This window comes from Mastomys coucha, unplaced genomic scaffold, assembly GCF_008632895.1.
Source record: "Mastomys coucha isolate ucsf_1 unplaced genomic scaffold, UCSF_Mcou_1 pScaffold9, whole genome shotgun sequence".
Classification (NCBI taxonomy): domain Eukaryota; kingdom Metazoa; phylum Chordata; class Mammalia; order Rodentia; family Muridae; genus Mastomys; species Mastomys coucha.
In genome coordinates this window covers 46,784,781-46,803,507 of record NW_022196915.1, presented here as the reverse complement: position 1 = coordinate 46,803,507, position 18,727 = coordinate 46,784,781, and the positions used below count along the sequence as shown (strand labels likewise).

The window sequence follows — 18,727 nt, the reverse complement described above, 5'->3', positions numbered from 1 at the left end:
GTGGATTTCTGTTATGAGCTCCATCTGCTACAAAAAGAAGTTCCTCTAATGAGGGGTGAGAGCCACACTCATGGATTCATATAAAGATGAGGATTTGGCATCCAGTTAGGAAGGGGTGAAAGCTACACTCATGGATCCGTATAAAGATGAGGATTTGGCATGCAGTTAGGAGTCATGCTGATTCAGTAAAGTGACAATAACAGGTTCTCCTCTAGGATCCTCATTTGTATTTTTTCCCAAAAGAAAAACACTCAAAATAAAACATGAACATTTAATTGCCTTTAAATAATACATGAAATAATTTACATGCTATACATCCCAAAACACAATGAACATAAATCTAATTTTATGAGACATTTACACAGACTTTTGCCAACATATGCCCTGTATGTCACTCGGGATGTTATCTGTGTGTGAGCATGTAAATACATATATACATGTGAAGTTGAAGATTAGCATAATGAACTGAAATGATGACTAGGAAGTCTGCCACAGAAGTCTAAAATCACAACCTGACTGGAACCAAGGCACAAAAGCTTCCTGTTGTGGCCACAGAGATTAAGTTTCCTTTCTCAATGTCTAAACACTGTTCATTATACATTGTACTTTTTAGTATATTTCTGTTACTTCTTAAAATGCAGTATTTTTATTACATAAGGTCTTACAGAAGTGAATTGGAAAAATAAGGACTAGATAAAATCACATACAATAAAGCTTTCTTTTTTTTTCCAAAAAAGATACATATGTCCAAAACTAATACAAGAAATAATACAGATACAGGTGTAATCAGGAGATATATAAGATAACGTACACAGATTTCGTAGTGCTGAACTGTACCTCACGCCATCAAGGGTATTAAACTTTGTTTGAGAGCCAGCTGGTAATACTGCCAGTTGCAAGTGATTTTTTAGAAAAGATATGTATATCCCAGTGCACAGAGTAAACAATGAGCCTAGCAAAGCAAACTAAACCCTTTTCCAGCGTCAAAGCTGCTTCTGTTGGATAGTAACTGGCTCCCACAGTGCTCGCTTCTCTGCCCCTTCTATATTAAGAGAAAAGAAATATGCTCCACATAAAAATGATTGCTCTAAAATTCATAACGAAGCAAAATCTCCACGATCAGCACTCCCCCTTTTTCTTTACCTGAAAGTTTGTAGGCAGCTACACTCAAGTTAGAAATGTATTTAGTACTCAGAACACTTTAGAGCTTTGCCACTTTAAATGTACAGTTATCAAAGGATTAAAGCCAACCACAGAATAAGGATTAATAGACTGCAGTAAGCCGAAAGTAAATGCCAAATGTGCTTACACTAGCCTAAGAAATGAGTTCTGTAAGCTGTGAATAATGAACTGTCAGCTGCAGCTAGAAACAAACGACAAGGAGAACAAAGCCTTCAGTAGCGCTAATTTTAAATATGGGTGGAGCTGGCTAATTATGAACTAGCAGAATATGTCTACAACTTTCCATGGAGGAGGACCACAGTGTGTGGGCCCCCAAGTAATCAGAGTGTAGTTCTTCATATGAAATAAGGCTGATTAAAGGAGAGATCAAACATCCTGTCCTCGGCGATAAAGCCTACAGAATAAACTGAGAGTCTACTTTAAGGCTGTCTCAGAAGTACTTTTCATGGCACTTCAATGTTAAAACGTCACTAAATGGCTCCAGAACTGAAAGCACATGCCATGTCAGTCACTGAGGGTTCAGGTTGTCAGGTATGTTTCCTCAGTTAAATTACACTTAAGGAAAGCTATGGAGCTTGGCTGTAATTAACATCTGAATCAACAGACTGTCAGCTCACAGTACTATGGAAATCATTTCCAGTAAGTACACACAATAGCACTCACTTCCTACAGAAATGAGTATGTTCTTGCTACAAATGGCACTTAGCTGACTTACTCCTCTCAAGAGCTGCTATGATCCTTTTCTCAGCTATCTACCTACTGCTAAGCCCCAAAGTCACTAAGCAAACCCTCCTGCCCATGTGTTCAGATCCATCCTCACAACTATACATTTCTTCCACTACAGTCACCCAGGAAACACTCAAGGAAGCTAACAAGTCATTCTGGCCACCCCGTACTCCAAGCTGACCACAGTAGGCTCCGACTTAAATTCCTCGGCATAGTCACAGTACCGATTATCTGCCGGGCTGCTGCCCTCTATTGCTCGGAGAGTGTCCTTCACAGGAAGCAGACTCTGCTCTTTCAAACACAGCGAGGTTTTCAGGGTAGGTGATTCAGGGTGAACGTCATGCAGCAAGTCCTTCGTTAGGATGCCATTTTTGCATTGCTTAATTTTCTAAAGCAAAACAAGACATTGAAAAAACATTAGTAACTACAGCTTCAGGTGAAGGAACTACATGGAGTGAAGAGAACAAGCTTTCACAAGTGTTCCCCTTGTGCATGATACACAATTATGAACTCAATAACTAAAAATCCCAAAAGCTTGACATTTATCAAAGAAAAATGCTTCATTAAGTGTTTATGTTTGTCAATGGATTCAACCAGATTTTAATGTATAGGACACTAGGTCTTCACAAGTCAGAAACATGTATATTCCTTAGGAAGTCTAACAAGTAATCATTTTATAAGGACAAGGATGCAGAGTATAACACTATATTCACTATAACAGCAATCACACCTAACTCAGCTGAAGGTCCCACCAACCACGACGAGCTTCTCACAGGTGTCCCTCACTAAGGGCTGCCAAGTGAACAGATCAGCCTTTGGAAAGTAGCACAATTTTTTTAAAAAAACATTAATATTTAAAATGTCCCATGGCAAAGCATCATGCTCTCCAAATCAAGTCCAGACAAGTGTCCCATGCTGACTATCTTGCCCTTCCTTTCTTTAACACTAACATGTGCCCTCTAGTTTACCCAAGCAGTCACCACTCCTATCCAAGAGACAAGGAGACATCTGTCTGTGAGGCAGACAGGACAGTTCTCTGAACAAAAAAGAGTTGTCTACATTAAAAGAAGTATACACACACACACAACAAAGCATAAAGATAACAACAGTAAGACAAAGAAGATGGAATAAGCCAAAGCTATTTGCAATAACCCTAACAGAGAATTAGTATCTAGTATCTAGTATATAAGGAACCCTAACAAATCAAAAAGAAAAACAGCAAACAGGCCAAGAGAAAAGTGAGCAAAATTTGGAAGTTTATTCTCAACAAACAAAAAAGGAAATACCCAGTAAATTCTTTTCAACTGTAATCAAGAAACCTAAAATGGAGCTAGAGAAAGGACCTAAGGAGCTGAAGGGTTTGCAGCCCCTTAGGACAAACAACAATATGAACTAACTAGTACCCTCAGAGCTCCCAGGGACTAAACCACCAACCAAAGAGTACACATGGTGGGACTCATGGTTCCAGCAGCATATGTATAGCAGAGGATGGCCTAGTCGGTCATCAATGAGAGGAAAGGCCCTTGGTCCTGTGAGGGTTCTATGCCCCAGTGTAGGGGAATGCCAGGGCCAGGAAGAGGGAGAGGGTGGGGTTGTGAGCAGGGGGAGGGGGAAGGGAACAGGATTGTTTTGTTCGTTTGTTTGTTTGTTTGTTTGTTTGGAGGGGAAACTGGAAAAGGAGACATCATATGACATGTAAATAAAGAAAATATCTAAGAAAAAAGAAAAAAAAAAAGAAATCCAAAATGGAAGGTACTGTCATATAGTAGATTAAACAAATATATTTTATGAGACAACTTAGAATACTTACAGCCTCTAGGTCTTTAATGTCTTCTTCTAACTGCTTGTTTTGCTCATTCATATTCATAATAATGTTCAGTACAGATTGCCGAGGATGAAGCGTCCGATCAAACTGGTGGTACATGTTTCTCCAAAATCTTTATGACAAAGAAGTTTCAGAAGTTTTTAACCAAAACACCTTTAGACAAATAGTGAGCTCTAGAGCTCCCAGTACAACAGAGTGGGAACAGCTCACAAAGCCTATTCCAAGTTCTATAAACAACTGGAAGAGAGGAGCTCATACACAGTAACAAGGAGCAGACGGAAACACTAACTGCTCTGTTCTGACATTCACACTCTATACACAGGTTCTAAAATACCTCATTGTTCACAGACATACATTGTATGTCCATTAAAATTAAGAAAACTTAAAAACATGGGAGTACTATCTTGATTTTCTCATTATTGTATACATGCATACAATGATCATATTATACCCCATGAATATGTTTAATTAAAATAGTATTTTTAGGGGATGAAGAGATGGTTCGGTGCTTAAGAACACTGGCTACTTTTCCAGAGGACCTGGGTTCAGTTCCCAGCACACACATGCAGGCTCACAACCATGTACAACTCCTGTTCTAAGCAATCTGACAGCATCTTCTGCTCTCCATAAGCCACACACATGCACACACACACACACAGAGTACACACAGGCAAAACTCTCTTAGAAAAATGATGATGATGATGATGATGATGATGATGATGATGATGATGATGATGATGATAATGATAGTAATAATAAAAATAAAGTTAACATTATTTTTAAAAGTTCCCAAAATTTGTTTGAGGTAAAATCACACATAAATGCTTCAATGGCCAACTTACTTAAAATTGAAAGAGGCTGTATTTGGCTCCAAGACTATCAATCTCTGAGATTTGGAACTGTAGAGAGGATTTAAGTACTTCTTTTTGTCATCCAAAAGAAAGGGCCACAGGGAGTAAGTTTTCTCCTTTAACCTTGGGGAATAAGAACATAAAAGTCTTACCCAGCAATGATGCTCAGCACCCTGCTAAAGCTATACATCAGGCGGTTGCTTTCAGTAGCTTCCAGCTGGAGACTCGCCTCTCCCGTCTGAGTTTTGCTTTCCCTGTAATTTCTTTATCATTTGTGATCATGTAATAAATGTGTCTTGGGCACTACACAGGTGGACCACTGTTTCTCCCTTGTCCACTTAGGGATTCTCCTCATATCCGAGGACTGCCAGGCCTTGCAATACAACACTGATTCAGACGGTCTGCCTTATTCCCACAGCCCATGCTGGGCCATGAGGGCAACTACCTCAGGAAAGAAACACATTTCAGTGGAAGATTTTGAAATGCCAGTCATGTGCTTGTCTAAAGGCACACATTTGATGGACAGATAGCTACAGAGGAGGCATATCCACAGCAGATAAGCCTAACAGATGCTGTGGGCATGCGCAGTACCATATGCCCTAAGATGGCCCACAGGTATGTTCTAAGAAAGGCTACTAAGAAATATCCATTTTTTATTTTCTCTTCTCATTTTTTTGAGTTTGGTACTAATTGATATTCGTATCCCAAGAAAATTCACCTAATCCAAATGATAGGAAGTCACTGTTAGCCTCCCTACATGTCACTTGGAAAGTCAAGATTCACTCTTACTATAAGAAATCTAAACTCAGAATCCAAACCCCAACTACAAGCTGGTATAAAAAACAGGCGAGGGGTCAAGTGTGGCACTTAGTGTCTGGATGAGACCCCATCAGGGACACCATAGAGCAATGCCAGCAGGCTTGCCTGCCCCACAGGGAGGAGAGCTACAACTGCCACCTTACCTACAAGCACACTGATTTATACCTTCCACTGCTATAAAACTGGTAACCAACACTTCCTGAGGAACAAATTATGTAAAGATTTCTCTCTTCTAAAATATACATTCAAACTGAAAAAGAACACCAAAACTTTTAGGGAACAGCATGAGGTTCTTGCTCTGGATACTGGCTGTGTGTGTGTGTGTGTGTGTGTGTGTGTGTGTGTGTGTGTGTATGTGTAATCCTACATGTACTTTTCTGGATACTATTATAGTTCAAAATATATTTCAAAACAGAAAGGTGGTAGATATTAGTGGGGTACTTTAGCTTCAAAAATACCGACAAGAAACTCTAAAGACAAATTCAATTCTACCTGAAACTGTCAGGGCACTTCATTGTCCACCCAGGACTCACGGTGGGATGGCCTGGCAGTGCAGGACGAAGGGGCTCACCTCACCCTCCACTCACCTGAGTTCCTCTCTTTCCTTCTGACAGTTGCCAAGGAAGTTCCCAAACTGGCATGAATGAATGTGCTCGTGGATCTGAAGAAGAAATGCTTCGTTGAACTCAAAGGCTTGTGGGAACTGCTCAGTCAGATGCCACACACACTCCAAGAACTGAGTGAACACTGGCGAGACTTCCTTTGGGTCACCATCCAAATGGCCACACCTAAACACCCAGAAAGCACAAGCTTTGAAGAATGCCTCTGCAAGAAGTTCATTGCTTAGGCACTGTAAACTTAAACCCACAAACTATATATACAAGTATTACATATGTAATATGGACAATAAAAGTCCATGTGTAACCATCATTTTAGTGGACATCTGTTACCCTGGACCTCAGTAAGGAGAAGCAGGAGGACCAGAAGTTCAAGGCTACAAGACTAAACATCAACGGCCATGAGAACTAACAAAGGCACTAAGAGAAAGAAATATTAAGTCTAGCTTCATATAATACAGAGCTATAGTTCCCATGCCACAGAGATATGTAAATTCCAACAAGGAAAAACATGTTGGTCCAATTTTGCAAAGGTTTAAATATATTATTGCTACTCACCTCTCTGAAAATTTATGCCCAAATGATATCCAATCTTTTTCTATTAAAACCTAGTGAGAAAAAGCAAAACCAACTACATAACTATTTTCAACTTTAAAAAAAATACAATGACAATTCTGCTAAGAACAGAAATAAAAAAAATAAAGACTATATAAAAAAGTCACAAGAGCCGGGCATGGTGGCACACGCCTTTAATCCCAGCACTTGGGAGGCAGAGACAGGTGGATTTCTGTGTCCGAGGCCTGGTCTACAGAGTGAGTTCCAGGACAGCAAGAGCTATACAGAGAAACCCTGTCTCCAAAAACCAAAAAAAAAAAAAAAAAAAAAGTCACAAGAATAGGGACTAAAGGCATGCATCACCATTGCCAATGAGAGAACAGATCTCTAATGTCTTCAGTCAGATCTGAAGTAACTTATTAGTGCTTGACACACCTTATAATCTCATTACATAATCACCAAACATACTCTTTTCTCAGTGTCAAGATGGCCACTTTGGCATCTCCAATGCTGCCTTAAATCCATTTAACAGAGCACACTGGTCAAGGATGCAGTTTCTTGGGCACATTTACAGGCCCTATCATGGGTGTCATTGCCACCTCTATGCTGTGACCGTGGGTGGAAATATAGACTTCATGCTGGGCCTTCTTTCATTCTATTCATCCCGACTTAGTATCCTCCTCTCTAACTCCTCCTCTGCTTAGCTCAGAGAAGAACAGGAAGCTGACTCAGCAGCCTGGAAACCCAGCAGAGGGCTCCTATCTACCACTCCCACTCAACCTATGGACAGCTTGCACTGGTCCTCCTTTGTCAGTGTCCCCTGAGACCACCACCTCTGTGTATTTGTGTGAGTCCTGCTGCCTTCCTTTCAGCCCTCCTCCATCTTCAGATGGACTAGTACTCACTATCCTGGGCCCTCAGCCTCCACCCACTCCCTTCTGCCTTAAGAGGCCAAGGCATCTTTTTACAGAGCACCTTTCATTGAGCTACTGCTTGCTCTTTTCTACCGGCTCTCACTGCCTAGAGGGGAAGGACACATCCCAGCCACCTCTTCCTTCTTCTCGCCCTTTCAACACCAGGCTTACTCTCATGTCCATTCAACCTACCTTCATGCATCTAAAGGGGCTCCACTGTGGGGCCTGGTCACTTACTATGTGGCTTCATTCAGAGGCCTGGCAAATAGCTAAGAATAACATTCCTTACTTATAATTTCAAAGTAAGCTTAATGTTATTTCATTTTATTAAGGTTTTTTTGTTTTTGTTTTTTCAAGACAGGGTTTCTCTGTATAGTCCTGGCTGTCCTAGAACTCACTCTATAGACCAAGCTGGCCTCGAACTCAGAAACCTACCTGCCTCTGCCTCCCAAGTGCTGGGATCAAAGGCGTGCGCTACCACCACCCGCTCCTAGTGCTATTTTTATTAGCACCATGTCCACATAGTTTTCTTATTTCCATTTAGTTTATCCAGACTCAGTATGAAACTGGAGTAATGGTGCTGAGTAAGGTCTGAGAGCTTACGTCACCCTTATCAGAACTCTGATTATTAATTAGCGCTTATACCTCTCTAATACCTCTTCATCTACTCACTATGGATTTCTGTGGAAATTTTGTTTTGTTCTTAAACAGGGTCTCATGTAGCTCAGGCTAGTCTCAAACTGATAACATAGTAAAGGATGACCTTCAACTCTTGACCCGTCTTTCTACACCTCCCAAACCTGCTTTACACACAAATTTGAAAGCTGATCTAATCAATACCAAACAGAAAATAAATAGAAAATAAATCCCTGCCTAGAAGAAAATTGTTCAACTATAAATTTGGTTTCATAAATAGAAATGAAACAGTGTTTAATTTAACATCAGGATGATGTAGATGAACATTCCCTCAACATTGTTTAAATTCAATACTGTGTTTTACATTACTTTTACTAAATAAAGGTGAGGGAGAAAATATCAACAATTTCGTAACACTCTAGGGTAGTGGTGGTGGTGGGGTGTCAACCTCTAAATCTAAAGTATTTGGCCAAAAAAATGTTGCACAAATGGAGATCTGTCAGCCTGCAGGTTCTCTGCTGCAGAGGCACAGACATCGAGGGCTCAAGGAATCTTTAACTGGAGCTGCTCTGTGCAGGGTCAGCTGCCTAGCAGACTCTCTTAGCTGCATGACCTTAGTATAAAACTGTCTCTGAATACTGCCAAGCATCCCCTGGCTAAAGCCATCACTGGGTTCAATGGGACAAATCCTTACCATGAATCCTTTCATTGTCCTGTAGTAGGAATCCAACAAAAGCGAGCCGAGGGAACACACTTGGGAGGTCCGATCCCACCCGTCAGAACAGTGCACCAGCACACTTGCATTTTCAACCACTATTGCCTGGGGGAAAATGGCACACTTAGATGCTTGCAAAATTCCTTTTATATCAATCAGCAAGGTTCTATTCTAAAACCTACACTAGAAGATACACATCATAAAGAAGACCTGGCCCTCAATAACACTGTTGTCACAGCATTATTAAAATACACAACAAAAACAAAACAAGCAAACAAAAAACGTTGTTTGTAAGTAGTTGGGGATTATAAACCTCCATATTAGGTACCACTTCAAACTGAAGTGAACCCCATTAAAGAGGCAAAGAACAGAAAAAGTTGTCTGAGCAGAACCGAGACTTACCAAGGCTACTAAGTCCATTCCTTCCCCAGCCGTTACAAACCTGAACCAATGAGAAGTAGTTACCTTGGCTAAGAAGATTGCAGCATCCAAAACAGCCTTGATGTGGCGAAGCCATCCTGAACTCTCCAAACCAGAGTAGAAATCATTGACAGAAAGTCCCTTGCTGCCATTCACTACACAAGAGAGAAGGTTTTCAATTAGGATGGGGCTGGAGTGCCCACTCATCCTTTCAACATCTGTCTTGCAGTGATCTTGGGGAGTGAGTCAGGGAAAATGCATATGAATTAATGTGCTAAGAGGAGCTAAATAATGAAGCTCTGGGGGAGATTTTTTCTGTCCTTCCTTAGGTAGGCTTAAAAGAAATGTTCAATTGCCTTTTAAAAGGATAGCACAAATGTTTAAGTTCTCTCTCTCTCTCTCTTTCTCTCTCTCTCTTTCTCTCTCTCCCCTCTCTCTCTCCATATATATATGACATGATGAAGAGTGCAGTGACCACTCCGTGATCTCTAACAACAATGACCATTAGAACTGCAGACACAGCTACCACCCACAACGTGCCTGTGCTGAAGTGAGATGGAACAATAAAAGAATGACTGCTTCCTAAGCCTGGATGACAACAGAAGATCTCGCTGGCTGTGCCTGCACATACCTAAGCACCTGCTGCAATCCCAGCACCTTAGAAGCTGAAGCAAGAGATGAGTACTGCAAGGCAAGCCTTGGGTGCAGAGGCATCTGAGGACACCTTAGATTCAGTGAGACTTTGTCTCAAAAAAGGTGTGGGTAAGCAATTTAGTGAGTGGGGGAGGGGTGTGTGTGTGTGTGTGTGTGTGTGTGTGTGTGTGTGTGTGTGTGAGAGAGAGAGAGAGAGAGAGAGAGAGAGGAGAGGGAAGGAAGATGGAGGAGGAGAGGTAGAGGGACTGTTCCATAGGTTTTAGTACTGACCACATACTAAAAATAATACTTTTAGTATATTACATGTCAATCCCACATTCTCCTTACTGTGAGTCTGACAGACAGAACAGTCAAAGCCTTATGTGACTGTCACTATTCCTCCATTGCACAAAGCTCTCTAAAAAGTGTATAATATCATACCTTCCAGTAATTTCTGAAGGCTGGATCTCATGACATGAATATTTTCTATTCCAACAAACTGAAATCTAATATTAGAATAGTTGTCTTCATTTTCATAACCTTTTCCAGCTGCTCTGTTAGCCATCGCATTGAGCTAAAATTCAAAATTTTAGAAATTACAGTCAAATTATTTTTATATTTATCAAAATGTCATAAAAACACTTAAGTCATACTTTATAAGCAGGACAACATTTAAAGAAACTCATCAAAATTGAATAGCTACTATTTTTTAATAAGCAAACCTGCCATACCACCAGCAGTGCAGAAGGGCAGTGTGCGGGGGATGCGGTTGTAACATAGAGGAAAACCTAGTCAAGAAGACTCAGAGTTCAAAAAGAGAGTTCATGTACTTTCTCATCAGTTTTCCACATTTCTGTGACATCTCAAAATCAAAAAGGAGTGGTTCCTGTCTAAATCTGGATTTGGAGATGGGCAGAGCTGGAAAGCTCAGTTTATAGAATCAGTCTGTGAGGTCAAACCAAGGGGGCCCTGAGAGCCAAATGTGAACTACGGTCTATGCCACCAAGCTCTTCCATGGAGACCCAGTACTGTACCACAGCTGCATGTATAGCATCAGCCACCTGCCTAGTGCAACTCCAGGAACTGGGCTTCACATAAAGTGTTCTCCAGAGAGGACAAACACTGATCTGAGACACCTTTAAGATTTGCCTTGCTGGCCTTTTTCCTATAGTATGTTACTCTCTATAGTATGTTACTCTCTATAGTATGTTACTCTCCTATAGTATGTTACTCTCCTATAGTATGTTACTCTCTATAGTATGTTACTCTCCTATAGTATGTTACTCTCCTATAGTATGTTACTCTCCTATAGTATGTTACTCTCTCCTATAGTATGTTACTCTCCTATAGTATGTTACTCTCTCCTATAGTATGTTACTCTCTATAGTATGTTACTCTCTATAGTATGTTACTCTCTCCTATAGTATATTACTATTCTTTTCATCTGAGCGCGGATAAAGAAAATGACCTAAACTGGGTGAAAGTAGCTTTTCATTAAGTGAATGTTCCTTTGGTTGGCAGCAAGTACAGGTGAATTGTACCTGCTGGCTCAACAGCTACCCACCCTCAAGTAAAATCTGAAGTAAAATTAAAAATGTGTCCATATTACTACTACTTAATTTTAAACTTAGAAAAGCAAGTGAAAAAATTTCTGTATCAATGACAATTATATAAATAAAAACTATTAAGTCTCGAGCTATAATCACAGTCAGATATGATCACCTTCTACACATAATATTACCTATAAAAGAATCATCAGCTTATAAGCCTCTAGTAACAAGGGAACACAATTTTTCTTATGAGACATTATCAACTCGTGAGTCTTTGATTATTAATACCAAGACCTAATTTTTGAAACTTTCTAATTTACTCGAATTACTCTCATTGTCTGTGTTCTCCATTGTCTTTTGTGAGACTGCACAGTGATGGCAATCACTGCGCAGCAACTCTGGTCCCTCTCACAGTGCTGCCTACAATCGTTCTACAATGCTCACTCGCTTTTTCTCATCGCTTTCTCTTATTTTCTCATCATTCCAGATTTTTGAAGAAATCCTCACTATAATTCTGCCAATGTCCTTTTGTGTATCCCACCAGCTCTGCATGCGATGCTATAATAAAAATCAAAATAAAGTTAGCTCTCACCGTTGAAGATTGTAATTACTCTAATTTCAGGGTCCTATGTGAATCAGCTGTTTACTGTGCACATAAAAAGAAGTACGGATTCTGGTTTGGTCTCAATGATAAGAATTCAGCCTTGTGCCACAGATACCAGGAGAACAGCAATTTCCTGGTCATTACAGTTCTCTAATTCAGTTTCCTCATTCTATAACTGTTTCCTCTTTTTTTTTTTTTTCTAATCTTTCATATTATGGCCACATTACTTTAACACAAAGTGCTTTGTTAAATAACAGTTTTAATGAAGAATAATAAGGTGGATGTGGTGCAGCATGCCTATAATTCCAGCATTTGAGAGGTGGAGGATCAGGATTAACTACATAGTACAAATGCTACATGAGATCCTGTCACAAAGAAACTAAATATCAACAACAAAAAGGAAAGTAAAGGAGGGGAGGAGGTATTAAGAATTTCTAAATTTTTACATCATACACTATCTAGTATTTCTTCACAATAACATAAGACTTAATACATCTTCAAGAGTTCCATATGTGACAGGGAGTGGTGGCTCACATCTTTAATTCTAGCACTTGGGAGGCAGAGACAGGAGAATCTCTGAGTTCTAGGCCAGACAAGTCCTCAGAGTGAGTTCCACGTCAGCCAGAGCTATATAGTGAAACCATCATGAAAAATCAAACCAAACCAAACCAAACAACAAAAAGAAAACATAGTTCCATTTGTCTGTATAAATATTGTATGTATGTATGTATGTATGTATATATATATGTTTTATATACACAAACACACATATATATGCATATATATATGTATATATTATCTGTACATTAGGAGACAGAAAAAATTATGACCAAGGGCATTGAGAACTTTAGAATCCCTCAAAGGACAGATTTTCTTCATAGCATTACCTTTGGTTAATTTAAAACTACAATTCAGCTATGTTATATTTGGGCAAATATATTTATTCCCATTAATTAAAGACATGAAACAATAAAGATAACCGACTGCGTAGTACTGGATACATACCTTGGGCCTGGTATCCACAACATACATGTAGCGGTTTCCTGGGTTGGCTTTACTAATAGCTTGAAGCAAATGCTCATCCTCTAGGCACCTGGCACTGAAGCCTGACAATGGCTGACTACACCGACAAATGACAGCCTAATTTTACAAAGACAAAAAACAGATTATAAAAAGACTGTAAAGGCTTAAAACAAAAGGACTCCAAGTATTACAATCAAACATACAATCTATTTAAAAGTCAGAAAGAAATTTAGACAGTATTAACTTTAAAAAATTATTTCATTTAGATACTTATCAAAATCTAGATGCAGCCTACACTTCCTGTGGTGGTTACATGAAAATGGCCCCCATAACTCATAGATCAGAGTGACATTGTTGAAGGTGTGGCCTAGTTGGTGTAGCTGTGGGCTTGTTGTAGGAATTATATCACATGAGGTATTTCAGAAGCTCAAGCTAGGCCTTCTTCCTGCCTGCTCATCCAGAAGTAGAACTCTCAGCTCCTTCTCCAGCACCATGTCTGCCCACATATGGCCATGCTTCCTGCCATGACAATAATGAACTAAATCTTTGAACATGTAAGCCAGCCATAGTAAAATATTTTTCTTTTTAAGAGTTCCTGTGATCACAGTATCTATTCATAGCAATAAAACCATAAGACACAGCCGGGTGGTGGTGGTGTATGCCTTTAATCCCAGTACTTGGGACACACAGGCAGGCAGATTTCTGAGTTCGAGGCCAGCCTGGTCTACAGAGTGAGTTCCAGGACAGCCAGGGCTATACAGAGAAACCTTGTCTCGAAAACACCAAAAAAAAAAACAAAAAAAAAAACAAAAAACCACATAAGACACTTCTCAATATTTTATTCTAAGAAAATTAAATGTTTTTTTACCTAGTTTGTACACACACACACACACACACACACACACACACACACACACAGTCAAAATTAAATTAAGAACACTGGCCCGAAGAAGCAGCACTTGGTTAGCTGTCTACCAAGGACCCAACTCTAAGGAAACATCTGCATTCCAGGTTTTTGATGAGCTACAAAGTACTTTCAGCTCAAGGTCAAGTAAAGAAGACGGGCTAACAGTACATAGAGAATAAGAAATTTTAGGAGTTTTATTTATGAGTGTGTACCTATGCAAGTGCATGCCACTTGTGTGTGGGTCCCCTCAGAGGCTGGAAGGAAGTAAACTAAATGCCCTGGAGCTGGAATTACAGGCAATTGTGATCCACTGGACATGGGTTCTGGGAACTGAACTCAAGTCCTCTGGAAGAGCAGGAAGCACTCTTAACCCCTGCACCAGCTCTCTTTCCCTTACCAGGAACTTTTAATCTTGACCAGGAAAGATAGGTTGATAGGTAGGAGCATCCACTGGTCTTCCAGAGGACAGTACCTGCATGGAGGCTCAATCTTTTGTAACTCTAGTTCCAGGGGATCTTCTAAGCACCAGGCACATGCATGGTACACAAACATTCAAGCAAAACACCTATACATGTGTGGTGGTTTGAATATGCGTGGCCCATAGGGAATGGTACTGTTAGGAGGTGTGGCCTTGTTGGAGGAAGTGTGTCACTGTGGGGTGGTCTCTGAAGCTCTGCTCAGTGTGGGAGAGTCAGCTTTCTCCTGGCTTCCGTGAGATCAAGATGTAGAACTCTCAGCTCTTCCCATGCCATCCCTGCCTGGATGCTGCCACGTTCCTGCCAATATGATAATGGATGGAAGCTCTGAACCTATAAGCCAGCCCCAATTAACTGTTGTTCTTTATAGAGTTGCCTTGGTCATGGTGTGTCTCTTCACCAAAATATCACAACAACAGTCTCTAGGCCACATGCTGAAATTCTCTGCTGAAACCTCTTGGGTCAGGTCTGCACAGTTCAAACTAAGACAAAGTGTAAAATAAAAATTAAAAAATAAGCTTACAGCTGAAATTTTATTTCCCTACTAAAAATCATAAGGCTTTTTATAAAGTGAGATATAGAGATTTGAAAAGATAATCTAAGGGGAGGCACACTTGGGAATCAGAGGCAGGTGGATTTATGTGAGTTTGAGGCCATACTGGTTTACAAAGTGAGTTCCAGGACAACCAGAACTACAAAGAGAAACCCAGTCTTGGAATCCCTCGCTGCCCCGCCCCGCCCTGCCCTGCCAGAAAAAAAAAAAATCAAGTAAAAGATTTAGAAGCACATACCCCTCTTCAATCTTACCCATATCACCTCCAGCTTAACTCTACAGAAACATTCTAATAGAGTATCATCGGGACAAAGTGTTACAAGTATAAATGTTTGAGTATTTTAAACACACACAGAAAATACAACCTCAAAAATTACAATGGCAGAGGAAAATGAGGACTACTGTGTTGTTTTTAGTGTTCAAGGAGTTCTCTCCTGTTTTCTGTAAATGTTTTTAATCAGTTTTCTACTGTTGGATATGGCATCTTAGTTCTTTGAGCATAAGCAGGGTTTTGGTTGTTTTAAAGGAATCCTGTGCTCCACACTCCTTGTACATCTATTTTTTTGTTGTTTACTAAGTCAACCACAAGTACTTCCCAGCCTACCTTTCTAATAAACAGTGTAATCTAACAAAGTGTGTCAAAGGTGACCAGATAACACCCTAGGGCTTAAGGTACTAGAATTAGACTTCTGTTTAAAACTTACCTGAACCAGGTCCTAACAGATATAAAACATATAGGACCACCAGGACAAGCATGAACAAAGAAATTCCAACAACGTACAGTGACATTTGAGGGCAACAGCAGCCCGAGAACTGGTTTGGCAGAGGAAGTGCCTGCTACAGGAAGGAGCTGGGAGAATCTAGCTGCAAGGTCAGAGCACAGGAGTTGGTATCTGCAGGGAACAGGGTGTGGCTGATCACATAAAGAAGAGCTGTGACCTCCAAATCCTTCCTCCCTGAGCACTTAGTCTACAAAGAGGATTAGATGTAGTCTACCCAGCAGAATGTGAGTTCTGATGTGAGTTACATCACACCAAGTCCTTCTGCTGACATACTAGCAAAAGCACAGCCTCTGTGAGGAAGCAGAATGCACAGCAGAAAAATTAAAAACTGCAAAGGCATACAACTTCAGGCATGCAAGTTTCTAAACAGCAAAACATGAGAAGAAGAGACAGTCACACAGAATTTCTATTAAAAAAAAATGTCTGCTTGAGAGCTGGTGACACCAAATCAGAGAACAGGAAATTGACTAAAGAAATTCAGTAGAGAAAGAACCCTTAAGTGTCAGAGTCTCAGAAATAAAAAATCGGAGTGTTGAATGAGAAATAGAAATAAGGAACTCTTCCAGAAAACAGAAAGACATGGAGGCTACACAGGAAGTCTGTCAATTTATAAAAGCTAAAAAAGAGCCGGGCAGTGGTGGTGCATGCCTTTAATCCCATCACTTGGGAGGCAGAGGCAGGCAGATTTCTGAGTTCGAAGCCAGCCTGGTCTACAGAGTGAGTTCCAGGACAGCCAGGGCTATACAGAGAAACCCTGTCTCGGAAAACTGGAAAAAAAAAAAAAAAAAAAAAAAAAAAAAAAAAAAAAAAAAAAAAAAAGCTAAAAAAGAAAAAATACAAAGAATATCAACAAAGAAAAGAAACCTCTGTAGAAACAGGAAGTGCCTTCTCAGAGCTGAGATCTGAGTTTCTGGGTAGTCTGTAAATGACATACCAGAACCCAGGGAAAAAGAAGTCTTCTGGGTGGGGAGTCGGGGATGCATTTAAAAATCAGTTTTTTATACACGCCTCTTCTTCGAGAAGTCCTTTCCATGTGAGGACTGCAGACAGAGCCCAGAGCATGGGCTCTCTTCCTGCTTTCAGCGCTTGCCTTGGCACAAGCAAGCTATCCCATTTCTCTAAGTACACACAGGACTAAAGAAAACCTGAAGAAAAGAAACAGAACTATGTATTCACTGGTCCCATTATTAAGGAATTTCTGGAAAAGAAAGGCAGAAAGGGAGTGCTTCAGGGTAGTTTTGTTTTAAAACTTCAGAAACAATAGTGAAAAGCCACCATGTCTCTGTTACCAACATTACAACAGCATACCTGTGAAGTAGTTAGTATCTACCGCCAGGTGTGGTGGCGTGTGCCTTTAATTGCAGGGTTCAGGAGGCAGAGGCAGGCAGATCTCATAAATTCAAGGCCAGCCTGGTCTACATAGTACGTTCTGGGACATCTAGAGCCACATAGTGAGCCCCAATCTCAAACGAAACAAAACGTTAGTGTTCATCCAGAAGCTTAGAGCAGAACTCCAGTTCGCCACATTTATAACATAGAGAGGGTTCCTACCTCCGTGCCCTGCCGGCAATAGGATAGGACCGGAAGTCTACCCTTGCTCCGGAAGTTGGAACTGCCGACGATCACGGGCCGGCTGGCTGTCCGAGGAACATACAGCTCTCTGGGATAAGTCTCACATACCTGGGAATATCAAATGAAAATACTTAACTCCACTCAGAAACCGAGAGGCTAGTGGAAGCAGGTGAATTAACTGCAAATCTTCACCTCTCCTCTCTTCCTCCAGATCCAATCCTCGAGTCTCATCCCCAGCTCTGTAGCAGACCTGCTGTGGTCTTAACTCCCTGCCCCAACTCCCAAGAGTCTTAGCAGATCCTGGTGGAACAAGCTGCTTTCCTCCCTCCTACAGACCCCTGAATGCCCCCTCCTAGCCCATCCTCATTCCAAAGTGTCCGCCCCCAATACCTAGAAACACATTTTTATTTGTAACCCCCAGTAACCACACCAATCAGGACCAGCATGTTTCCTATCAAGCAACACACAACCACCACTCTCTCCTAGGAGCCAGAGATTTAACAGAAACCAAGGAACAAACACCCAACACAGACAAGTCCAGATGTCCGCACCTAGAACGACAATCTCCTCAAGGCCAGATCCCCAGACACCAGCATGAAAACACAGTGACAGCCAAGACAGTATGTCTGCATTAGGGCCAGCAGCCCTGCTACAGCGGGCACAGAGGAGCCCATCATAGCTGAAGCACAAGGAAAAGACCTTAAAACAGCCGTTATGAATACAGTAGAGGTCCTTAAAAAGGAAATAAATACATCCCTTAAAGAAATCTATGAAGACACAGTGAAAGACCTGAGAGTAGAAAAAGAATTAATAAGGAAAACCCAAACTCAGAAAGTGTGGAAAAGACAAATTTAGAAACTTGAACTGGAACCATAGGGGCAAGCTTCACCAACTGAATATAAGAGAAGGAAGAGAGAACCTCCAACACTGGGAAAAAAAACGAGAGAAGAAAATGTTAAGTCTAAAGAAACTTCTGGCATAAGATATTCAGGAAACATGGAACACCACGAAAAGACCAAACTCAAGAAAAACAGGAATAAAGGAAGGAGAAGAAACCCAGACAAAGGACACAGAAAATATTTTCAACTAAATCATAGAGGAAAATTTCCCCCAACTCAATGGAGATGCCTGTCAAAGTACAGAACACAAACAGTCGACTAGAAAAGAAGGTTCCTTAGCACAAAATAATCAAAACACTAAATGTACAGAGCAAAGAAAAAATTAAAAGCTGCAAGGGAAAATGAGCAAGTAACATATAAAGGTAGATGTATTAAAATGACAGCTGACTTCTCAACAGAGATTCATATATATATGTATATATCTATATATGTATATATAGATATATGCCAGATGATTTTTTTTTTTAC

At 40.5% G+C, this 18,727-nt stretch overlaps 1 protein-coding gene across 2 annotated transcripts in view; it reads right to left on the bottom strand.

The window, feature by feature from the left end:
• Positions 1-257: 257 nt before the first annotated feature.
• The window catches only part of Mtmr6 (myotubularin related protein 6), a 39,278-nt gene continuing 20,808 nt past the window's right edge, over positions 258-18,727 (bottom strand). The window contains exons 5-15 of one of the 2 annotated variants that reach the window (XM_031362891.1): positions 17,340-17,468; positions 13,053-13,187; positions 11,888-12,001; positions 10,335-10,467; positions 9,306-9,415; positions 8,820-8,945; positions 6,579-6,628; positions 5,991-6,191; positions 4,576-4,707; positions 3,719-3,845; positions 258-2,296 (exon numbers count right to left, since the gene is read on the bottom strand). In XM_031362891.1, coding sequence (XP_031218751.1) covers positions 2,051-2,296; positions 3,719-3,845; positions 4,576-4,707; positions 5,991-6,191; positions 6,579-6,628; positions 8,820-8,945; positions 9,306-9,415; positions 10,335-10,467; positions 11,888-12,001; positions 13,053-13,187; positions 17,340-17,468 — 1,503 coding nt within the window. In that variant the 3' untranslated portion in view covers positions 258-2,050. The remainder of the gene's footprint in view (positions 2,297-3,718; positions 3,846-4,575; positions 4,708-5,990; positions 6,192-6,578; positions 6,629-8,819; positions 8,946-9,305; positions 9,416-10,334; positions 10,468-11,887; positions 12,002-13,052; positions 13,188-17,339; positions 17,469-18,727) is intronic. The other variant, XM_031362892.1, reaches the window with a different exon arrangement.